General features: G+C 40.8%; 1 protein-coding gene across 2 annotated transcripts; it reads left to right on the forward strand.

Moving 5' to 3' along the window:
• The first annotated feature begins 901 nt into the window (after positions 1-901).
• Positions 902-24949, forward strand: LOC148053854 (feather beta keratin). Of its 2 annotated transcripts, XM_087772497.1 has the most exons (4): positions 21677-21765; positions 22357-22491; positions 23644-23881; positions 24198-24949. In XM_087772497.1, exon 4 carries the CDS (start codon positions 24219-24221, stop codon positions 24513-24515), a length of 297 nt encoding a protein of 98 aa, XP_087628623.1. In that variant the 5' UTR covers positions 21677-21765; positions 22357-22491; positions 23644-23881; positions 24198-24218; the 3' UTR covers positions 24516-24949. The 2 variants fall into 2 exon arrangements, with proteins under 2 accessions (XP_087628624.1, XP_087628623.1); XM_087772498.1 differs by lacking the exons at positions 21677-21765; positions 22357-22491; positions 23644-23881 and adding an exon at positions 902-924.
• The last annotated feature ends 533 nt before the right edge of the window (positions 24950-25482 follow it).

The raw sequence follows: 25482 nt of genomic DNA on the forward strand, positions 1-25482 counted from the left end.
CTCTGTACAGTGTGTCAGAGGGCCGTGCGTGGGCTGCATATTTCTCTACTCTGCGGGCTTCACCCAGATATCCATGTCTTGCTTTGGCCTTGGGGCAGAGCACTGGAAAGCTCCTCTGTCCTGAGATGGATGTGGCAAATTTGGAGCTGAGCATTGCCAGAGCCCTTGCAGGGACTGCTGTTATAAGCAGCAACTGCCAGGGACTCAGGTTGGTCCTGGGGAGCGTCAAATGTTCAGAACATGTTTAATGACATTGTGTAGAAAAGTATTCCTGGGATTTTGTGACATTTGCACTCAAAGGAGAAACATGGAATACCTATGACCAAGGATAAATATACTATAAATTCAATTGATAAGGAAAAGAAGAAGGAAATGATTATGTGGTAATGAAAACAAGAAGACATACTTTGGTACAGAAAATTTATTTGGAAAGAGACAGCTTTTCTACAATTCTGAAACAAAATTGTACAGAATATAAAGACCATCTTTCCAGGGGTTCAGTGAGGCTCTGGCTAATCACCAGGGTCAAAGTGATGCAGTCTATAAAAAAATGTTTTTTCTCCTTTGGCACAGTTGCTGTGTGCAGTTTCTAACATCCTAAGTCACCTCTCTAAGTTCAGTGTCAATAATATAACTGAAATAAGACAAAGCACAATGTAAGCAGATGACTAAACCGGCAAGCCAGAGGATAACAGATCTAAACTAAAGGGAAAATGAGAAAATGCACACATGAGCCTGCCTTTCACAGGTGCTGAGCATTTGCAGCTCTCATTCTTTTCAGCTGGAGCCAGACAACACCCAGCACTTGGGCTGGTGCCTATCAGCTCCACCCGCAATTTGCATCTCAAGTTTCCTTTGCTGCTTCTTTAAATTGCTCTGTGCAGACCATGGCTGAGCTTAGTATGTCCACCGTTTCCCAGAGCGGTAAGAATTGCATGGATGTGTCCATTGGGAAGAATAGGTGTAGGAGTATTTTGGGGCACACCGTGGCTCAGGTCGGGCAATGACCTGGGGGGCAAGTTTCTCAACCGCTGCCTCCAGCCTCCCTGTCACCTCTGCTGGCAGAGGTGCTGCTGCAGGGGGCTCTGCCAGGGCCACCTCGGAGGGCTCTGAGGCTCCCACGACGGTTTGCTGTGGGTAGGTGGTGAGGATGGGCCCTGGGAAGGTGACAACGACGGGTGGCGGGTATATAATCACCCGGGAGTCACCGCAGGCCACGACGCAGGGCTCATTGCTGCTGGTGGCCAGGGGCTGGGGACACTTTGCCTCGCAGGGGTTGGTGCATGCCAGCTGGTCGGAAGCCATCGCCAGGCTGTGGTAGGGGAGTGCCTGCAATTTATTTGCAGAATTAGAAAAAAAAAAAAACCCAAACAACAAACCCCATGTGCCTGGTTATTGATACTTTTAAGCTTGTCTCTAAAAGATCTTTAGATAAAGATAACTTGGATAAAGACAGCAGTTGAGCTCCTTTCCTTGTATCTGCCAATTTTACTTAGCTTGCATCTATTTGTCCTTTTTAATTTGCTGCTCTAAGCTTGCTCTCTTTACTTTTCTTCTGGGAGCAAAACTCCACCCCTTTCTTTGTGTGTGACCTCCAAAACAGGCATCTGCTCTAAAACCTCCCAGTCCTTTGTAATATTTCCTGGAGACAAGTTTGAACTTGTTCCCACGGCATCTCCTTTCCTCCCACAGGCAGCTTCTCAGGGCAGTGCCTACAGTCTGTGTTTTGCAGATGGGGTGTAAGGGGATGAGGGAAAAAGATCTGGATTTTCAATAGATTTGAGTGTTGAGTAATCTGTTTAGCAGCCTGCTTAATTTCCTGTATTATTTTCTTGCAGATTCCTGTTACTATTGGGTACTAAAGGGTTGTACTAAAACACAGAAAAATGAAAGGCTAAGAATAAATGGAGGGTTAAAAACACTGGTTTAATAAGTAAGACACATCACTTAAAATATTTATATTGTGGTGATATTGTTAACCCAAATATGGAAATTGCAGCTTCAGCTAGGGTACACACATTTAAAAGTGTTTATTTCTTCCTTCAGATTAAATCTTCACGTAAAAGCTAGTTCTCCATAGTACAGCACCACACTATTTTTTTTTTAAAACTTGTAAATCAAAGATATCTTATGGTGATGAATAATGCAGAAGTATTATTTTATTCTCAGTTAAGTCCTGTGTGCTGCAGTATACTGGAACTGCTGTCCTTGAGAACACTTGGAGGATGAGGACTAGGGGATATGGCAGCTTTGCAGTACTCCTTACAATAAGTAAACAGAAAACGCAGAATATTTCTAAGGCAGATGGTGGGTAATTTGGAGCTAATCTCTGAAATTAGTAAGCCTTATCTATGGAGAAGTAGTATACAGGATCCTAAAATATGTAGCCAGCAACACTTTCTAATAAATAAACTATTATATTGCCAAGCATAAAGTAAAAATATCCTGAAAGCTACTTTCCTCCACTGCAGCAGCTCAGTGCTATTTTGCACCAGGTGCTAGCAGCATGCTGGCACAGGGGAATGGGCAGGGCAATGAGCTCTTTTATCTATTTACTTTTCTCAACTATATTCAGAGGAAAGCAAAAGTATCCTCAAAAGTATCATTCTTGGAGAGAAAGAAAAAAGGCAAAGAAAACATGCACAGCATTTTCCCCCAAATACCCTTAGGTTAGAACGTAGCTTTGCCCTAAAAAAATGATTAATGTAATCTCTGTAAAAAGCACATTAAAATACTAGCGAAGTTTTAATAGTTAGAAATGAAGGTTATTTCCACAGTTACATTAAATAATAGTATCTAATCATCGCTTGGTGTAGGTTGTTGTGACTCCAACTAAATTAGCTAAGGATGGGCAGATTATGAACAGCAGCAATGCTCCATGTCTATAGCTACACAGAACTAATTTTGAATAGTTATCTATGAAATCCCCCCACCTAACAAATACTGAATCCCCTAATCATGCCATATATGTGGAAACAATGCTAAAATCAATTCTCATAGCTCTTCTGAAAATTTTTCAGAACTAAGAGACTGAAATTCCTAATTCTCCCATAAAATTAACAGCCCAAAGCTGTCTTGAAAAGCCCTTGCTTTTATTTTTATGTCCTTTATCCAGCATAGAAAACCTCTGTAGAAAGAGGCTTACTAATGCCTCTGACAGTCAGAATATTTATGCAGGATTTAGTCCCGATTTTAACAAAAATCATGCTAAAGCAAAATTAAACTCAAGGTTTTTATAGTTGTCAAATCAGACTTACTCAGCGTACCGGAGAGAACAAGTCAAGAGAAGTAGCTAGAAAAACCTTGCGCGGAGAGAGTATTTATACCCTTTCTCAGATTGCCTGGAGGAGCTGAGACACCCTTTGTGTAAAGGACCTTAATTACTTATGAAGCAAACTTTGTTGCATGTATTACTCCTGTAGTTGCAGTAATTGTTTTGCTGACTGTTTATGATTATCTAAAGCTGAGTTAGGTAATAATATAAAATGCAGATGGTAACTTGCAAGTTCTTTCATCTTGAAATTTCCTGGTTTTACTCCACTGATTTCATTAAGAATTAAAAAAACCACTAAGAATGAATAGACTTCTGGTCACTTATCTTTGCTAAAAACAAGACGGCCCAGGGAGTCTCCGAGATGTCAGTGGCAATGTGTGTCAGCACACGCAAGATTTACTTTCCTTATTGGAAAGACAAGCTAACATCTAGTATTTGTCTCCATGCCAAGATAAATTTGTAGAAACACGGGGCTTGTTTTGTCTGATAAAACTTTAATGAAGTTTATAGATGTGTTCTTTCCCAAGCCAGAGGAAATATCTGGTCCAAAAACTTTAAAAAGCAAAACTATCGCAGAGTTATCTTTTAAATAAAAATGAAGCCGTCTCCAATTATGAAGCTTAAAATGAGGAGCTGATTAAATAAATGTTTTACATATTTCATTCTGCATCAGGTCAGAGCAGTCTAAACCATTAGGATATTATTACTATTAGCATAATTTCCATGTATGACATACTAGCAGATGTTTGTGAACTTCTTTGAAAACTCTTTTCCTGATGTCTCCAGAATATTCCTGATAAGCTCCACAGCCCAGGGGATCTTTAGGGGTGCCCCATAAAATAAGAATAATTAATGTCATAAACACAGTGGTGGTTTTAATTCATTTAAATGTGCTTGGCATTTTTATGCACAAAGCTTCTCTCCAGAGGGAAGAGTGAGCGCGGTGAACTGATTTCTGGGAAAACGGGTGTACTGTATGCGCACTTTGACAAGGTGGCCTCTGCCACCGGAGGGAGCCGCTGTGTGCATGGGAGCCTCTCACTGTGCACAGCGCCTCTGTGCACGCAGGGGCAGAGCGAAGGCCATCAGTACTGGCTGGGGTAGTGTTCAGCCTGTTGGTATGTGCTATGGCAGAGGTAACCTCAGGTTTTCATGATTTGGTCCCAACAAGGTAGGATGAATGTTATATATGTCAGAGGAGCTCACAATTCAACTGAAAATATAGTCTAGATTTTTTTTTCTTCTCCTCCCTAAGTTTTCAATATCTCTTGGTTCTAACTCTTTGGTACTTTCTAGCTGGAAGACATCTCCCCTCAAAGATGCACCCCAAAATTGCTATTTCAAAACATAGGCATTAAAGTACACATAGCAAGTATGAAATTCACCCCTACAAAAGGATTTTAGCTAAGCACGCTGGATTCTTCTTTCAGTCACTCTGTGGCGTTTGGGAGATCTCTGACTGAACTAGGAACTGAATCCTGGCTGTTGTATTAAGATACAGTCCCTTAGCTACAAGGTAACTAACTCTTTTCAAAAATCTCTCATAATGTAGCATACTACACAAAATTGTCTTTTTTTCCCCCCAGTTTTTGTGTTGTACTCTAGAGTGACTAACAAAGGTAATAAAGGCAATAGAGGACAAAGAGAAATGAAGACTGCATACACCACAATATAGAATGTTAATATTGTCAGTGCCTATTAATTTTAAATTGTTTTAGAAAATTATATCCTTGTATAAGGCAAGGACAACAGTAATAATGTCTCTTGCCTAGCTAAGATATGGTTTACGTAGTCAAACCAGTTCTGTTCAACTTCAGAGCACAGAAGTTTTGTCTGTAAAGCTGAGTCAGGAGCACTTGCTAATGAAGAAATAGTCAAAGGAAAATGTTTGTGGATGGATGCTCTGCTGATGTAGGTCTGCAACATTCAATCTCTTCACTTCAAAGAGGCTCTACTTGCTTACGTCATCTGAACACATGTCAGCAAGAATTCTGCCCGTTAGGCAAGTCTGAACAGAAATATAGGTCCAGATTGGTAGCAAGAGTTAATTATGTATTAGTGTATAGATCCACTGTTTTTTACACTATCAGAAGCCCTGGCTTTCTGATTTTATACAAACTACAAGTGAAAGTTGAATAATCCAAAATTTGAGGCAGTGAATCACAGTCTAATTCAGACAATGCCAGAAAGGACCTTGATATATCTCCTTTAAGGTGATACTATTGCCCAACACTAGGCGTCACCTATAGCTATTATCATAATGCAACTATTTGCATAGGCAACACATAATTAAGTGTTTGTGAAATATTTTCAGTCCTCAAACATTCCCATGGTGTTTAATTATGCAGGGTGTTTCCAAAAACACCTCATAAATACTAATTTATGGCAGAAGGAGCATGATTTAACAAAACTCTACAGCTACTGGAAAAAAAAAATGCATGGACTGGGTATATGACAGGGTGAAGGATGGTCTTCTCCAAGTGTATTTGCCAGCTCAAGGGAACAGACCCTTTTCTGAAGGTCTTTTGATGACATTTGGTTCGTAAAAAGGGGAAATGTTCTTGCATGATGGCCTCATGATCTGTGCAATTGCTGGCTGGCTTCTTGCTTTCCAGCCTCGCCAGGACTCCCACAGGCGTGGGGGGCTGGGGTTCACTGGCTTTTCTTTGTCTTTACCAACGTGTTTCTAGGGTTTAGCAGACCAGCGAAAAAACCCTAAATGCAGTAGGAGAACCCAGGACTTCTACTTTTTGTTCACTTCCAGCTGGGATTACACTAGATTTTGAATACTGAAAAATGACAAAGAACTGTCAAGAAATTATCAGTTGGCATGATAAACTTAAAGGCAATAAATGTTGAAGGAACACAAAGGAAAGGAAATGAAGGGAGCAGGGCAGGAGACCTCTCCCTCACCACGTGCTGACCGGAACTGTACTGAAATGTATTGTAATACAAGAAAATCGAAATGCTGGCTTGTTCAGAACAGGAAAGCAAATTAAATTATTTAAAGAATGTGAAATCCGTTTGGAGTATATCTATGTTGCATGCTTTCCCTGATCCCAACGTGGTTTTTTGTTAATCCTGTTTCTTTGTGTATAGGTGGAAACCAGTCATGCAGATAGGTTTACAAGATGCTGAGTTAACTCTAATATTTGGTCTCCACAGCTCCCTCTGGTTGCCGCACATGACATTATACAACCTGCCTTGCTTTCCCTTTAAGTCTTGAGTTTTTCTTTTTCTCCCCCACTTCCCAAGCACCCACCCCAACCCTTCAATGTACAGCCTTAGGCAGTAGCACGTAGGTAGCAAAGTGTTTTCCTTCTGTCATGTGTAAGCCCTTGCCTTAAGAGAATTGTTATCTTTCTTCAATATGTATATAAATACGGATGCTGAAGATGCTGGTTGGTTTCCTAGAGGTAGATAAGGAGCAGACTGGATTGGGTTATAACTGTATATCAGCTTTGTATTACCTGTAATGTCAAAATCAAAATGAAGGCTACATTGCGTTGGCTATAAAATAGCAACGAGGGACAGTCCTGGAATGGGATCATATCTAGGATCATCAGTCTGACCTGTCAAAGGGTGGAGAAGGAGCTATTGTCACCATTTATAGATCGGGAATGGATGCACAAAAGTAAAAAGCTGAACTGTCATTCCAGGTGAGCATAAGTTAAGGAGAAGATGGAGCTGGACCATTTGGGGATATGTATGGCAGGGGAATGAGAGGTGATGGGTATAAACTGAAACAGGAGAGGGTCAGATTGACATGAGGACGAGGAAAAAAAAAAAAAAATTGCCTGTGAAAGGGACCCTCAGCATCATGGTCTGAATTCAGAGTTGATCCTGCTTTGAGCAAGAGGTTGGGTAAGAGACTTAAGAAAATGTTAGAAATGCAGAATTAGATCCTCAGCTGGTGCAAATTGGCTTTATCAAGCTTTGACATCTCTCTCTCATTTTCAGTCATGTATCTAAAATGCAGGTGTGCCGATCTGAAACATTGCTTTAAACCGCAGTTGTTAATGAGTAGTGAACATACAGAATCAGTCTTGGCATGGATGGTTTTCAGTTGTGTGGCATCAGAGCTTGCTGAGACACTGATGATTTGTAATACTGTAATGTGGTGCCTGTAGAAGATGTATTGCCTTCACAAAGTTCTTTGAAAGTATTTGTGCTCAGCCTTCAACAAGATATATTTAACACGTGAATTTTTCCCCCCAGGGAATCCCACACATTAATCTCAAATTTTAAGGACTATTTATGGCATGGAAACATGAAGTTGTTTAATCAAGAACAAACCACAGGAATGTAAACAAATCATGCAGGAGAATGAATAAAGTATTTTTAGCAGTCTGTGGGTGCAGCAGCTAAATCTGTTGTGAGTCATCCTGTGTCCTCCCTGGCAGACCTCAGATGGGATGGTTCCAGGGTGAGAAATGCTGTCCAGCACAGACCTCTGCTCCCACGTACCTGCCCTGGGGGGGACTGACTTCTAATGGAAATTGAAGTGCTCAAAGGCTAGAACTAATGATGACTATATTAACAAAGCATCATGAATGAAACTTTTGTGCATAATTGAGTGATGTTATTACTTGATATTTGAACGTAAGGAATCTAAGATATGGTTTGATTCATCCCAATTTGTTTGTTCCAATGTTTTGTGCAGGAAAAGCAAAAAAAAAATAATAATGCTTGAGATGAGGATTTTGAACTTGTTTCTTCTAAATAAGTGTAGGTAGATGTTATTGCTTGAAAGCTCCTTGAGAGGGCAGACTAAAAACTTGGTATGAACAATGCAAAAGAAGTTGCAAATTTAGGACATAAGCAAAGAACAAGAATGTGAATAGTAAGAGTGGTCTATCCTGGTCCTGCACATAGAAGTTCTCTGAAACTGGAGAGGGAAAGAGAAGGATGCTAGGGAAAATCGGGAATGGAGAGTCTGCTGCATGGGAAAGGTGCAAAGGGATTGTTCATCCCTTCAAAACATTATCAGATGCACCTGATCTAGATGAATAGCTACTTGAGAGTAAAGATCTGATTCCAGGGCATCTAAACTGAGTTACATCATATTAACTTTATAATAGGCACTTTGCCTATGTAAAGCAATACAAAGCACTTAGGAAGTATTTCAAAACTCTTTCCTTGAGGACATTTGGAGATTTCCCAGTGAATGATTTTGCCCCAGCCGACCCTCCCGTGCTGGAGGTAGTTGGGAGTATAAATTTGATTAAATCAAAACCCAGGCTGTATGGAAACTGTGCAAGGGAATAAAATCAGACTTTTGGTACACAATCTGGGCCCGAGTGATCCTTCCCCTTCCTGCAGACTGCAGCCATGTGGAGCTTCCCAACACTGACAGCAGCGCTGCACGCGTCTGCCCTCCTTTATACCATGGCCATTGCCTAAAGGTCTGGGCCACATAGCGGCTGAGTGTATTCACAGCAAAATTACATGTGGCAGACATGTGCCAGGTCATTCATGGTTATGTTGACCAACACAGGTTTTGCGCAGATACTTGGGGGAGGAGAAAGAAAAGACAGACACCATCCCCTCATTGCAGGCTTTGGTCCAACAAGCAAGGATCCTCCATCAGAGATGGTAGGACAAGCACTACAGCTAAATCTGTAGGACAGGTGTGGTGGTGTGACTTTAGTAGTGGATGGTAGCCACTAGTGTTTGACTTGCTGATCTACTATTAAATAGACCACTACTGGCGACACGTTCACGGGGCTAGACAGTTACAAGGTACCGATATTCAAAATACATGAATATTATGTATTCATGTACAATGCAAGCTGAGAATAACGCATACTGGATCGCTGAAGGGAAAAGAGATGTCTGGTGTCCGCTGTCTTGGGTTTTGTCCCATGCAATTTAAAAAGCATTGGCGTATGTGTGGGGCAAAATTAAAAATAGCTTTTTATGGAAAAAATGCAAAATAATGATCTTACCTGAAAAATGATGTTTGCAATCCTCATATACGTATTTCTAAAGTGTAGGTGTTGCTCAACATTTGCATGTCTTAATCTGAAGGCAGGGGCTTAGTTTTGCAATGCTCTGCATGTGTACAAATATAATTAATGTTTATGAAGCATTCTGAAGACTATATTTGTTACTACTGAAAGGATCATACAGGAGCCATCTGAAGTTGTGTTTGATTTATGGGAAAAGAAGTTGCAGATTTAATTTGCAGACTCCAAGAACTCCAGTAGATTAGTATGGAGAATATGTCCTGGGGGATGGGAAGGCTGTTGGAAACGCAGTCCCCTGGAAATTACAATGGGGAGAAGGTCTCTGTTTTAAAATCTTGGGACGTAGCAGCTTTTGTCTCTGACTTAAGGATGTGAACTCTGATGTAATTTTTCATGGATTTACTGCTACAGGCCCAGCCAAAAATTCTCCATTTATAGTTGTCCTTTTCTTTAAAAAATATTTTGAAAACACAAAATAGTGAGGGAGGGGGAAAAGTGATTGATCCTTCTGCGTCACAGAACATAGATAATTAAAAGCAGAATTGCTCCTGTGCTGGGCCTGTAGTGCTTCTTGGGGCAAACATGAGCACATTAATGCTCAGCCTAATAACTCATTAGTCCTAGCTATTACTGTAGGTTGGCCAATATATATATATTTTTTCTTTGCACTATTAAGTTGCACGTATCCACGTTGCAGATTCTTCTTGCGCAAGTTGTCCCAACAAAGTGACTCAGAGAGAGGGTTATAGTGCCCTGCTGCTACCTGTACATGCTTAGTAAATTATTTTTGTCCTATTTTTGGGGAATAGCCTTGTGAGTAGGCTGGGAAATTCATTCTAGTACTTCAATTAATTAAAAAAATCTGCATCGGCTGTGTGGGCACCTGCACTCCTGACAGCCTGAGAAGGAGTGTGGAGGAGGTTTCATGGTGCTCCATGCTGCTGCAGCAGCCAGACAGGTTCCTATGAACTGCTTCAGAGGTGGACCAGCACTGGGCAGGGTGCAGCACCCTCCAGAGACAGCAGCATCTTTCTTCCATGCAGAAATGCAGTTCAGATGAATTCTGGAAAAATGCAAAAGCTTATAAATATCGGGGGGTGATTTAGTTAATGCTGGCATGGGTGTTGAGCCTCAGGAAGGTGACAATACCACTTATAGTGGGACTCACAAGGGTTCAAAAATCAAGTGTGGAGAAAAAAGAAAAACCAAAAAGTGCATGCTGCATGACAGTATTTAATGGGAATGAGAAGCTGAACATACATGTGCAAAATTAGATGGATAGGATATAATCAGAAGAGTTCCAGGACTTCATGAGGTTCTACAATGAATCTCCAGTTCCATGATTTTGCATAGGTTGTTCTTTGATCAAAAATATTTTACAAAGAAATCTGCTATTACAATTGCTTGAAGTTAGTTTTTTTGCCCTGGCTTGCATCAAATGAGATATAGGCAGAAAAATAAGCTGGGGAACCATTACATCATGGGTCTAAGCAGAAATAAAGCACAGGAAAGACTTATAAATGCCTAGTTTTAAGAAATGCCAAGTGGAGCTGATTTTTTTTTTAATGGTAAATGCTGGTTCAGCAAAATACACAAGTGAATATGAATTTTGATAAAATTTCATTTTGGAACCCAAGATTTTCAGTCATATAATTTTGAAATATTTTATGCTTTTTATTTTGAGAGAAATTGATAATAAAAAGTCAATGTTGGCATAAAAACTTTAATTTATTGAGAGATACATTTTTATCAAGCCAAAAATATATTTTTTTGAAAATCTTGTTTCTTGGAAAATTCTATTTTTTATTTCATCCTAATTTTGGATAAGATCAATAGTGAAATTTCAATTTCTTGTAGTTTGGAAATTCTAGTCTTCATGCAGGTCTAGTGCCAGGAAGCCATGCTTTTATTGACTCCACTGGGTACTGTGGGAGCTCAGCACTTCTATAATCCATTATCCATAAACTTAGTCGTGATCTGTCTTACTGTTCAGTTCTGCTTTTTCACTTAATCCACAGATATTCATGTTGGATTTAGGCTGGCCTGCAAGTTCTATAACAAAATGGTTTGGACAAATGAGGAGAAAAAGGATTAAAGTTTCCTGTATCATAAAATGATAATCCTGAGTTACATGCTGTCCCAGAACCACACATGCCCCTAAACCCGTGAGATTCCCTGGAACCGAGTAAGTTTCTGATATCGAACAATGCAGTAGATCCCACTATGGTTTGCTGAGGGAAAGTGGTGAGAGTTGGGCCGGGATATATCACAGAATATGGCGGCGAGTCAGGGTCCACTATGTCCACTATTGTATCGGGGTATTTTATGACACAGGTCTCATTGGTGGTGAGGGCAAATGGCTCAGGGCATGGCACCCCTGGCGGCAGGCAGCACTCGTTGTAGGGAGACATGTGACAGATCCAGACCTGAAACACAGGAGGAGGGGAGAGGAGAAAAGGCAGTTGTTAGTCCAGCAAGAAGCTTATGTATTAGATATTAAGATTTTGGGAAGATAGGGTTGCATGCTGGATATCAAGTTTGCTGGCAAAAGGGTGGATTACAAGGGGCAAATAGTTCAGGTGATAAATGTTTGTCCGGTTTCCTTTTCCCATCCAGTAACTCTTCTCCTTTCTAAGTAACTCTTCTGAACTTCATTGTTTCAATATCTGATGATATTTTTTAGATCACCACTGTTTTCAGCCTAAAACTCTCTCGTGCTATTGCTTCTCTTCTTCCCAGGATTTTCAATGTGTTGCACTGCTCTGTCTCACTCCTATTGCCTATTCAAACCCTGCTGAAAGCCATAACCTCAACTCAGCTCCATGTTTTAAACTTCAACTTTAATCCTCACAGCACTGGCAAAACCAAAACATGGGGGTGAACCTAGTTACCTCATCTCACCTGGGTAGAAGTGGAACAGTATGACCTGGGATGGAGTTCCACCCATCTTTTATTAGTCTCATTATATATTATCCGGATTACCTTATCTTATATTTGAAATCACACAGCTCTTTAAAACTGTACCTGATATCAAGGCCATATTTTCTTGGGCATTGTATAATTATAGATTAACAGGCTGTCCTTGCCCTGGATTGTGCCCACACTAATTAGGCAAGGCAAACAGAGTGAGGGAGAAGTGATAATTTTTTTACTTTATCAGTGTGAAACTGATGTGGAAGAGATTAAGGGATGGCATAAAGATGGGCCTGAACTGATTTCCCAAATGAGTCCCAACATTTATCCCAGGGGGCTGTGAGAGAGACAAAATTCAGGGGAGATTTCTTGTGTCTCCATCTAAACATCCTGTTTTAGCCACATGCCATGGTTGCCTTCTCCAGTCCTCAGGGTTGCATCTTCAGCTTTTTCCAATTCACCCTATGCCTTTGACTTGAAGGTAAGAAAAAGGCAACAACAGAATATTTTACCAGCTAAAGAGCTGGATCTGAAATAGCTAGTTTTGCCTTTGGGAAAAGAATTGCTACCACAGATCAGTCTTAAGGGCAGGAATCCTTGAGTGGTCCAATACAGACAAACAATTTGTCAAAGCTCATCCTAGTACTCATGAAAAGAGGTGAAGAAGGAACACTTGTACATTTCTTCTAGATTTGGAATTCAGCACTATTTTAAACAAAACTAGCAGCAAAGTGGCTTTTTAGTAAGAAAAATTCGAGTTCCAGTCTCTGTAGGATTTTGAAAATATTTAGGACAAGTTCTCCAACTGTTAAAAGACACCATAGCTTTCTTGAAGACAGCTGAGGGTGAGAACACAATAAAATTATTTTTTCAATGATAATTTGTTTAATGAAACCTAGTCTTTATAATATGAAAAGAATGCTTGCCAGTATGAAATTATTGAGACTCTTTAGAGTTCTGAGGGAGTTTTATGCGCCATTCCTTGTTTAAATGAACTGCTGTCCTGAACACTAATGTAGTTTGCAAATGCCAGCTTTCACCTCTGAAGTGTAGCACTTAAAATGACTTAAAACTAAAGGACAATAGAAAGTATATTTCTGGAAGAATACCCCCTTGCCATTTCCTAAGTTTAACCTATCATTTGATAATATTTAGATAGTAATAAGTAATTGATTCAAAGTTGACTTACCTAGATCACCAAGGAGAGAAGAGTTTGAGAAAAGTGATTAGAAGAGTTCTACGTAGCAGATGCTTTTATACACTTAGTCAAATTGCCTGGAGCATGTGACACCCTTTTTGCATGAAGTCTTAATTGGTTGCAAAACAAACTTTGCTGCATGCATAACTTCTGCAAGTAATGAAACTGTTTTGCTCTCTGTTTGTTAGCTATTGGATCTTCACGTAGTGTGCTAAATATATACTACACCCTGCAGGTAGGACTCACTTTAACGTTTCATGGGTCAAAAAGAACTTGATATACTTCATTAACCACATTTCAGTTATACCATGAGTTGGTCAAGCATTCTTTTATTTGCATTTTTTTTCCCCCTCAAATTCAGTCTGTGAAAGGGATTCAAGGGAGCATCAGTAGCACCATTTGCTGTCAGGGAACAGGATTTTATTTTCATTTCCCAAATTTCACATGTTGTCCAGTGTGGAAGAGAAGAGAGTTTTCCTCTGAAATGCTTTACAGGACATTAAACTTCGCAGCATACAGCTGTTATCCCTCTCGGTGAATATTCATGCATGAGGAGAACAGTTGAATAAATTTGTAGCCATTTTCCCAAGGAGGCTGATCCTCTCTGAAGAGGATTGATTCCGAGGGAGAGAGCTCTACGTTATCTAACATGCACTGTAGTCTTTACAAATAGCGCTTGCATAGGATTTAAGTGGATTTGTTTCAGGTCTCTCTGCAGGGTTTGACCATGTTGCAAGTAAAGGCAGGTAGATGCCACCCATGTTGTTTTTGCCACTGACTCAAAGTGAAGTCACAGAGCGTCACAGAGCCGAGTTGTGTTTTGTTCCCCCCCTCAACTTTTTGACCGGGTTGAAAAGGACAATATTATAGGAAAGGGAAGGTTGCAATGGACTGTACTCTGAAACTGGTGTTTCCATCTAGGATGTGTTTTTCTGTGACAGTGCTAAGGTCAAGGTTGGGGGGGGGGGGGGTACACAAGAAATAGCTCTATCCCGATGAGAACTTAATTTAACACAAATGAGAGACATAAGCTTAATATAAGACTACCAAAGAAGTGGAGAAAATGAGGGCTGTCAGTTTGTCAAGATTTTCATGAATGAGCCAGACACATGGATTTAAAAAATGTTTTTATAAACACTTTAAAGAGGAAATCAATATGACAAGAGTATCATGTTAAAGGAGGAGAGGGAAATCAGGATTCACATGGAAAGAGATTTCTGAAAAAGCCACCAGTTAGTGCAACTAGGAATTTTTTGCGTATCAGTCACCTGACATGCCAGGTTATAAATCAGAAACAGTTTTTTTAATACATAAAAGGTATTATTAATTAAAATCTTATTATAATATCAGGGATAGGGATCACTTACGTATTTGGGGACACACTTAAGAAGTACAATACAACTCACTGTGTTGCATTAACGTACCTGATGCACAATGCTTTATCTTCATAAATGACTTGGAATCAGTCTGAAATCTTTTGTTCTGTTCACAAGTTCTCATAAATGCTTTTGCCTTAGGACCCTTGCTAGCATCCTCCCAAGCTACAGATAATTTATGATATGAAGGAAAATTTTACGTAAATAATAATTATGAACAAAGGAATCCTTCCTCCCAGTTTGGAAGGCAAGAAAGGGAGGTATGTCATCTTCCTAGCACCACACAATGGTTGCCCTTCACTTTGAATATAAATCTTGTGAAAGAATTAATAGTTTTGGTAGTGGAGTCTTTGCCATGAGGTTCCAGGCAGGGCCTGGTGGCTGTTTTAAGACAGTGAGGTTTAGGATGGGACTGAAAAGCTTTCTGGGACTGGAGTAACTAAGAAAAGCAAGCCAGCCAAGAGGATTCCGGTGAGGACTTCCCTGTTCTGGATGAAAGGTGGTATTGCCACTTTATCCAGATACATGGGGATCCCTAAAGGCTCCTCCTTTAACGGACAGAGATGCACTAGCTGCTCTGGAGAAGGTAAAGATCTAAGGCTGAAATATACTATTTTATTACCACTTCACAGCCCTGCAGAATGACTGGAGTCAAGGCTGGTGCAAGTTTGCATAATGTAGTACATTTATTTGTAGCTGATTTTCCCATGCTTTGGTCCCTTTTCATCTCTTTGCTCCATCCTGGTTAGGAAACTTGGTGCTCAGACTGACTCCCTGCTAGATATGTTGCGCTCACTCCTGTGCATCAGCATGCCTTCAGTCCTTGTGGGGATTACTGGACCATTTCCACTGATTGGTCTAAAATATTTCAAAATCAAATCTGGCTGCTTGGAGTTATGGGAAAAAAAATTTGCCTATTCCTTCTGCATAACATACATAAGAGAAAGCCATTCCTATTTGCCGAAGGCAGCTGTTCTTCAGGGAGGCGAAGGATTTTTTTTGTACAAATTAAGAGCTCTGTCTCTTATTTCTCATATTGATTTTCAGCATGTGAATCTGTGGGGGAACACAGAGTGAAGCAGGTGCTTCACTTTTTGCCAGAAGGTGGCCAAAAAAAAAAGTCTGGAGTAAAAAGGCGGATTTGCATTTCACTCTTAGCACTGTTTGGACTTTTCTTTGAGTAAAATGTTACTACACCTTAGGTTGTTTTTTAGGGCCATAATAAGAAATGTGAAAAATGAGTACAGTTTTCTGATTAAAGTAGGCTTTTTGAGGGCTCCAGGCAAAAGAGGAGTAAAAGCAGGTGGGAATGTCCTAAGATTTACCTCTAATTAATCTGCCTAAGCACTGCTCTGCCACTGAGGAGCTATGTAACATTAAAGCTGTGCAGCAGGATTCATTTGGCTGAAAAGTCTTATATACATATACAGGGAGATGAATATGTATTTATTTATATATGTTGATTTTCATTCAGAATTCATTTAGTAAGCCTTAGTTCTTGCAATGTAACTACAGATAAAGAACACAATTGTTGTAACAATATAAAATTCCCACAACATGTTGCTCATAAGCCAAGTGAAGATAAATGTTAAAAACATAGGTAAAAAAAAATCCGATTTTTAACTGACTGTAAACCACTGTAGGCACTGTTCTTAGGGAGGAAAGCTATCGCATTCAGTAGATCCCTTAACTACTGGAATTGCCCCAGTAGACAAAGCAGCAAGACACCCCGTGATGGTCCAGGTGTAGAGTCCTGCAGCAGGAGACCCCCACGGGGTTGGTGTGAAGAAGCCCGAGAGCAGTGGTGGCTGTGGGGTGGCAGCTCCTTCCCTGCATCTGGGGGAGCTGAGTGGCCCTGGACATCGCCTGAACAAAGGCAATGCTCCATGGAGGTTTTCCACAAGTGCTTGGGACAAATGAGGTATGATCTTTAAGAAACATCACAGGAAGATAGTTGGAAATGCCTGGCAAGACAAACTTTAGCTGCCATCTATGCTCCTCTTCTGTAGCTGAAGCATTTTATGCCATTAATCCAGGCTTAGAGTAACCTGTGCTCCTCTTATGGGCCTTCTCTTTTCTAAATGCTGTCCCAGAGGCTGCTCAGTGCTTTGTGTTCATTGCATCCTCTTTTTACAGCCCCTTATGCCATAGCACGTTGTGGGACTCCTCGAGACTTTTACTCTCTTTGCAGTTTTGGGCACTATAAAAATGCTACCTCCCACTTCCCTTGCAGCTTAATTTTTCATTGCCTTTGGCAAATTTTAATTCTAATTGTTATCTAGGTTTAATAGTGAAACACAGAGGCTAAATGAATTGTCAGAAGTCACTTGGTGAGCAAACGGAACAGCCTGGAGTAAAACAGGCTTTCCTCATTGGCATTTATCATATGATTTATAATTTGAATTCCAGCAACTCTTTGAAGTCTTAACTGAAATTGCATTGCATCAGGCAAACAAAGGGCGAGTCCCCACACTGAACAACAACCGTTCAAACTGATTAGACCTGAGAAACAAAAGAGAAGGGATTACTATGTCTTTTACAAATGCAACATTAATGCACAGGGATCAAGGGAGGGGCTGTCAGTACAGAAATGTACAGTGAGCACTTTTTGATATGTTCTGAAATGTCTTTTCCAGTTTTACATAGGAAATCTGTGGCGGTCAGGAAGTAAACACAGACCTGAGTTTTAATAAATTGTTTAATTTTAAGAGCACGCATTATATTCACATTCTCCTGGTGCTGTTTCCACAATAAACTGAGGATTTGGTGTAACAGCTCAGTCTATAGGATGGCTGAAGTGTGTACAACTGCAACTAGGCCAGTGGTTTGGACACCGGAACATCCTTCTTTCTGGGATAGTCATGTTTACAGGAAAGACAGGAGACCCGAAATTGAATCTGAGAGATAAGTGTCCAAAGGGATTAGGAAACCTAGCGTAGCGGGGATATACTTGGTCTGAACAAAACGTAGCAATTCAATAGGGCTGAAAAATTCTCAACTTGTGCTTTTTTTTTTTTTTATTTCCCCCTTACTTGGAATGAATAGTGAACATTGATTTTTTTTTTTTTAAGATTTTTAGATCCCCCCCTGCCCCCCCCCCCCCCCCCCCCCCAGAAAAAAGGGCCAAGTTTTTAAAGCTGTTTAAAGTATTTTAAGACACCATCCCTAGTTAAAATTTGTGGCTTCATTTATGTATTTTGAAACCTAAGCTGTCACTTAAGAAATCTGCAATTACCAATGCCTGCAAATTACTAACTGCGGAGTAATGATCTTTGTTAAAAAAATAATACCCTTTAATTTAAAATCCTACATCAAAAATCATCCCTTAGGTAATGGTTGGTTACCAAGGAACAATTGTCTCAACATGAATTTATCTGCTTTTCTGAAGAGAAGAGTTAAAGAGGGAAAAATAAAGAAAACAAATAAAGGAAAGAATAAGAAGAGAAATAGGAGGCCTATGTTGTGGGAACTTTCTTAAATTAATTGAAAGTTTAAAGAAGCCTTTTGTGTGTGAGGTCCTAATTAGCTACCCAGATTTTTTTTTCCGAGACTAAGTTCTGCATACTGTCTGCATGTGTCAGACTACCCTGATTTGCATGTTTTCTGACCTTCACATTCTGCTCACATTCTTTCATTAGAGATGTACAAGAGCCTAATCCTTCACTCAAATCATTCTCCTGACACCTCTGAAAAGGCCTCTAAGTCTTTATTAAGGGTCTTAATAAAGGGTCTTTATTTTGTTATTCCTTTATCAATATGACTGGTTCAGCTCTTTCTGAGACCCCTCACCTAAATGCAAACAAGATGCAGAGGTCATGCATGCTTATACAATTATTCTCTGTTTTCACATACGTAGCGAGCGAGCAAGTGCATGTTTGTGTAATTTCTGAGAAATTGGTATTGTCTGAGATGGTTCAGGTTTTCTCTGCAACAAGTTTCATCAGTTGTCTATTCTGAGAAATCTGGCTGCAGTGCAAAGCTAATTTTCAAATGTTCAACCAAAATTCAAACAATTTTCAAACAAAAATGTAGTATGGCACAAACACCTTAATACATAACTCGAGAGTGTACATTAATAACCTTGACACATATTCTAGGGTGACTTTGTAACTCTGTTTTAAAACACTGCAATCATGCTGGAAACTTAAAATATGATAATAAGTGTTTTGCATTTATAAATCATTAATGAGAGTTTGCAAAGTGCTTTGAAATCCTTTAATCTGAAACTTCCGCAGGCCGTTCCCAATGACTGTCATTGCTTTGGGATCTTTACAAAGACATCTACTTTACAGAAATAATTTAGAAGATGAGGACCACAGATTGAATGAATTATTAAAAAAAGGAAAATACTAGCAACTAAGAAAATGAAATGGTTTTCAGAGAAAGCTGGTGGAGCATGAATGCTTTTTATACGGAAATCTCCCAATCTTCCACAAGATAAGATGGTACCCCAGCAGTGGCAGCATCTTACCCAAAGGGATTTACTTGCATAGTTACAGCAGATTGTATGTTAAACCTGCAAAGAGGGTTTTTTTACACCCAGCTACAAATGTAATCCCAGCATTAGGGGGGAAAGAGAGTCCTCTTTGCTGCTCATCAACCTTGTCCAAACAGCTGACTGCTAAGACTGGCTGCTGCAAAATTATACCACCTGTCTGAGGGTAGGATCCAGCTTCTTTGGAGTACAGGAGTACTAAAATTAAGGAGCAAAGAAAAACAAATTCCTTCTCCTTATATATCAGGTAATATGAACTCACTCTCACTAAGCATGCAGGTTCCTTGGGTATGGCCGATGACAGAAGTCACTAAAGTAATAGTCATGATCTTTGGCATTGCTTCATACAGAGCTTAGTGATTCCCTGTAATCCCTCCTCTGGGATCCCCGTGAGTCTGGCTTCAGAGCTGGGTGAGCTGTGAGAGACATCCAGGGAGACAAAATTAAAAAGAAGTCACCCAAACAACTCCTGCTTTACAACAAAAGCTAAGGTTAGCTCACACCAAAAAATGATGAGATTTTGGTTGCCAAACCCATGATGCCTCAATGGATATAGATTTTTAGAAATTATTTGCCTTGCAAACAAGGCATCTGAGAGCTGTTCCAAATTTGAAGCGAGAAGTAACCGGTAGTTTTGAAAGTCTGTTTATACTTTCCAAGAAGTGAACTCCAGCTCCAGCCCATCTGTCTTCTGTCCTTACGTGTACCACAGCTAAATATGATTTGCGGGGAAAAGATGACTGGGCAACAAGAGCATCAGACTGATGATAGGCAGCCTACTAAAAACGCTAGCAGTTGTGCCATTGAAGAGGGGCCAGCTCTTGAAATACACTCACAGAAAGGGAAAATAATCTGACACTGAGATGACTTGTATCCTGAGAAAAGATTGATTAAAATTATAAGGCTTTACCCTTCATGGTAGAAATCATTGCAATGACGTACAAGGCCATGGAATGGAGTTTATTTGCATCTGCTGAGGTCCAGGGTCACCTGAGACTGTAAGGGGTGAGTGGGATCTAATATGAATGCAGTGTAGGAAAAAAAAAAAACCACCAACATTATGAGGGAAGGAATCATGACCTGATTAGGAGCTGATTAGTGGAATGACATATGTGACTTTGATGTGTTTATCTTAAAGGGATATTATTACTCAGTGCATGGGTGTCTGAAGCCAATACCACACTTTAATAACACAGCACTTTGCATGTATAAATCATTAATGAATACTTGTGATATGACATTTGATTTAAGGAGGACGCAGAGCTTCCTGATAAGAGTTATTGCCCTAGGGATCCCTCCAACACACCTCACAATTTAGAAGGGATTTACAGCGAAAGGGTTTTACCCCTCTATTAGAGAAGCAAACAAGTAGCAGGTAAACAACTCCAGACAGGAAATCTGGCTGTAGGGAAGGGCAGATCTCGGGGTACGCGAGACACTTTTCCTGACTAGCTTGTCCTGTGGGCTGACAGCTACGGCTTTTGACACAACAGCCCAAAGATGAGCTACGTGGGGACAAAAAAAGTCTTTGTCATCCTTGGTGGCTGCAGCTTTTCACCCTGATTCTTACTGGCAGACCCTTTAATCAGGGTTGATGTCCCAATAAGCATCCCAGGGACCAACCAAAGCTTGAGTGCAGAATGACACTTTATCTATCAGAAAGCGTTAGGATGGCCAGAAATGTCCTTTTCTAAAGAATAAGAAACAAAATACCAGTTTCTGTCTAGACAACAGATTGAAATAGAAGTGATTACACTATATCAGGCTTTTCAGTGCAATAACGTGTCATGGCAAGTCTCAGACTCTTCCTGGTCCAGCCTGACGGAGCCCACCTACAGTGGGGTCACTGGATGTGAATTTTTGCTATGAATCTGGAGCAGATGTATGGCTCTAGCTCTGCAGGTAGGCAACTTAGTCTTCTCCTGGTAGAGCTGAGGAAATTATTTTTCCCTGAGAAGGACATGCTGTGAAAGATAGAGAGAAGCAATAACTTGGGACTTATATAAAACACATTTTTGTGGTAACAGCAGGGACAGGCACAGAGCTTGTGGCAGCAGGCTAATGCTTGAGAAAGTGGATGGTTTGTGTTGGTGATTTCCAAAAATCCCATGTTCCAACCTTATTTTGTTGCCCAGTGTTGCTGCATTATATAGTAATAAGAATTTAGAATAGCTGTGGATCTGCTCCAGAAGTTTTATAAAAGGTTGTTATTATGACACATACAAAACTACTTTCTAATGAAAAAATTAATAACCCTGGTTTCTGTAGCTATTAAATATTGACTACTTAGGGAGTAACCATGACTCTCAAATTTAAAGCGATGTTATTATCCAAGTGGCATAATTTATTTAAATTTTGTCATATATTGCAATATTTACATAGTATATACGCTTTGTATGTCTCAACCATTAATGAATATTTGGGACTAACTTTGAAGTTCTTTCCTTTAAAGAAGCCAAAGGAGAAGCTTCAATATTGTTATACAGCTGTGGGGATCTGCAGACAGACACACCTCAGTGGCTTCTAAATATGTAATGGAGGTAAAAGAAAGACCAAGATTCTGATATTGCTAGGTAGAAAACTTTAAGTGAAATATACTTTTTGGAATGAAAGAATATTTAATAAAAACATTTCCATTAATCCTGGAATTGATCACTTATTCCACCTCAATGATTACTACAGGATGCATTCCCAATGATTTTGTTTTTTCTCTATATTGGATTCTTAAAATAAAATCACAAATCTGGATGTGATGTTTTGTAGGAACTCTGCTGGGTGGATAAATTTATCCCTTCACAGTCAGTTTATTTCTTGTTTTGCCATAGTCGTGATGTATTAGGCTCTGTTTTAATGAATGAAATTAAACATTTCTCTCTTCGGAAATGTTTCATGCAATGGTGTAAAAATTTAAGCTTCAGTCTTTCTTCATTTTTCTTTATTTGGTTAGCCGAAATTACCAACTCAAATTATTTGAATGTAGTATAAATTATTGGTTGCTACACCACCTGAATGAAGCATTTGGTTTTCTATGTTTGGGTATGGTAATAAATCAACTGAAAGTATGTGACCAAGCATTTGCATGGATGCCATCTTTTCATGTGTCCTCAATTGCTTTAATTTCTTTCCTACAGGAGAGTTGTCTGTAAGTGGACATTCTGGATACCAATTTGTTGTGCCAGTACATAAAACCTTAGCATATTACACCCCTAATTAGACCAGGGAAACAACTTGTCCAATAGCCCATATCCAACATCAGATGCTGAACGGTATGTTTCCACTGAGAAATGCTTTGTAGAACAATTCTGGTTTGCTTTAAAAAAACACCGATTTGCTGTGCTAAATTCCTAAGTCAGCATCTCTCAACACCTGCAGCACTTTTTCCATTGAGTTTCATCTCAGGCATTTCATGGGATGTTTTTGTATCTTCTACTATCACAGTCTTCATTGCTGTCAGTACATGGATGATTGAAAGCCCTGTTGCGAGAAGAGGCTTTTTCTGTACTTCTTAGGTGTCTGGACTGTCTGATATTGCACAATGGATTTTAATTGATATCTTGAATGTGCAATTCAGTATCTGGCCATGTAGAAACAGCTGACCTGTCTAATTCATTGTCCTTGTACAGACTGAACATGAGTCCATAAGAGACTTAGAAACTTAAGAAAGTTTTCAGTCTCAGCTTGGCAAGATAATTCTCAGTCTGACTGATGTCAGGAAATTATTTTCCTTACAAGTAGTTTCTCCATTTTCTGACTCCATGTAAAAACATAAGATATCCAAACAGACCTCGGGTTGCTACTGGAAGAAGGGAAGGAAAAAACACTCTTTGAGTCTTTACAGAAATTCCTCTACAGGTCAAGGGGCAAATTATTTCTAAAAATGGCTTGAAATGTTAAGTTGGTTTGGAAGAAGACACTTTTTAAAACATTCTGATGGTACCATGTTGTGTGTTGAGAATTAAAAGTAGTTGGAGATTCTACAAAATTAGAAGATAGTGACACAATAAGCTATAAACCATGATGTGTTTTCTGAAATAAAATGGTTAACGTTGCCTAACAAACTAAAAATTTGCTACAGAGTATGTGACCTAATTAGACTTTTTCCTAAAAAAAAAAATTCACCCTCAATGAGAGATTCAAACTAGATATGTGGTGCAATCCTAAGAAACAGAGAAAAGTACCTGGAAGTATATTTGCACAAATCATGCAAATTTTCCAATTACATAACTATCTAAGATGAATCTCGCATCATACTACTTTGTAAATGGCCCTATGAAAGACAAGCCAGTTACTAAAATGACAGACAGAGGAGGAAAAATGCATCGCTTTCCAAGCAGATCACCATAAATGTCTAAATTACTTGAATTGACAGTCCTGTGCACGAAATTAATTTGATCTCTCATTATGTCATATAAAACAAGGCTCTAGGGTGGAATGGGCACGCCATTAGCAAGAAATGGAAAGGTAACACTGCAAGTACCAAATAAAAGACTATTTCAGCAACAGGGAGTGCTTTACGTACAAGATGAGCCTGTTGGTAAACACATTACATGTGCAAAGGGTGCCGGTGGGCCTGGGGTGTCTGGACCAGTATAAAAGCCAGTCCAACTGCAGGCTCCTGCATCCACTTCTCTTGCCTTCTCCTCCTCGGTGAACAAGGTGAGCTGCAAATGCCTTTGCCTGTTTCTTGTCTTTCTCCTTTTTCTCTTTGCCTTTTGGCCTCAGTGTAACTTTTGCTGAGAGCCTTCCTCCTTTGTCATGTTCCAGACTTTCAGGACCTTCCTACGATCATGGGAGACAGGTGAAGATCTTGGGTTTTCTTTGCTGGGGTCCCCTGCAGGACCGGGGCTCTTGAATCTCTCTTCCTCCCTACGCAGGCTGTCCCTGCTCCCCAGCCTGTGCCTTTTCTCTTGCCGAGCAGGCTGTCAGGCTGCGCCTCACATGCTGCCTGTGCTTTCCCTGCCTTCTCTCCCAGGTGCACCTCCGTCCCACAGCCATGTCCTGCTACGATCTGTGCCGTCCCTGTGGCCCAACCCCGCTTGCCAACAGCTGCAACGAGCCCTGCGTCAGGCAGTGCCAGGACTCCCGGGTGATTATTGAACCGTCTCCCGTGGTGGTGACCCTGCCTGGACCCATCCTCAGCTCCTTCCCCCAGAACACCGCTGTGGGATCCACCACCTCCGCTGCTGTTGGCAGCATCCTGAGTGCTGAGGGAGTGCCCATCTCCTCTGGGGGCTTTGGCCTCTCTGGCCTTGGTGGCCGCTACTGCGGCAGAAGGTGCCTGCCCTGCTAAAGGCGGGCTGGACGTCCAGTGAGTGCATCGACCAGGAAGCCCAAAGCCATGTGCCGGACTGAGGATGGAGCTGCTGGCCAGGGTTTCCAGAGGGGCTGAGCACCCTCATGCCCTCCTGCAAAGGAGGGAGGGAAGCAAGGTGTCAGCCTGTGCTGTCTGGAAACACGGCCAACTGATGTCTTCTTCTTCTCCTCCTGCGTTCTTCTCCGCATCATGAGTCCCTGTTGTCTCCTGCTGTCCTGTGCCATGGCTTCATCCTGAAGCAAGTTGAGAGGGGGCCCTGCTCATCACCCTCTCCTGGTGTGTGTGTGTGTGCTGGGAGGAATATGCGTGTCCCATTGCTGTGAAGGGGTGCCTGACTGTCAGCTGCCCTTGTAGCAGCCTGGCCCGGGTCCCTTCTACCATGCACTGCTTTGTTTCACTCTTTAGACTCATTAAAGTTTATGCTGCATTGTAGCTTGAGGTCTCCTCGTGTTCCTTCCCTCCTGGGATGCCCAGCCAAGCTGTCCAGGGGCAAATGGGATGCTATACAGGGTAAAGGCATGGCTGAAGGCATGTGGTGATCTCTTATCTTTCTTGGGGATTCAGAGGATGGGAGTCCCTGGTCTCCTGGAGGGGACTGTCCTTTCCATGTGATATAGCCTTCCCAAAGTCACCCACATCCCTTTGTCCTACACACCAGACTTGTTGTGTCTCTCAGCAAAATGCTGTGATGCTTTCCATGGCTCCAAGACATGGGTAACATGTGACAGATGGCCAAGGTGTTGTATCCCTCCACTTCTGCCCCCAGACCATCTCTCTGTGCTCTTCAGGCCCCTTTCTGAAGGACTCGGCAATGTTGGCAGAGCTGCACAGTCACTGCTTGGGAGTTTCCATGACCTGTGACCCATGCCACTGACGGGAGGGCATTTAGCCTTCTTTGTCCCTTGCACACCAGAGGAAGGAAAGGAAGGAACTCTCCAGGATG

This window comes from Nipponia nippon, unplaced genomic scaffold (genome assembly GCF_047370975.1).
Source record: "Nipponia nippon isolate SJK-2023a ecotype South Korea unplaced genomic scaffold, ASM4737097v1 scaffold_36, whole genome shotgun sequence".
In the NCBI taxonomy this organism is placed as follows: Eukaryota; Metazoa; Chordata; class Aves; order Pelecaniformes; family Threskiornithidae; genus Nipponia; species Nipponia nippon.

What these genes read in the sequence shown, in the direction of transcription:
- LOC148053854 (XM_087772498.1), top strand. Translation starts at nt 24,219, where the DNA reads ATGTCCTGCTACGATCTGTGCCGTCCCTGTGGCCCAACCCCGCTTGCC.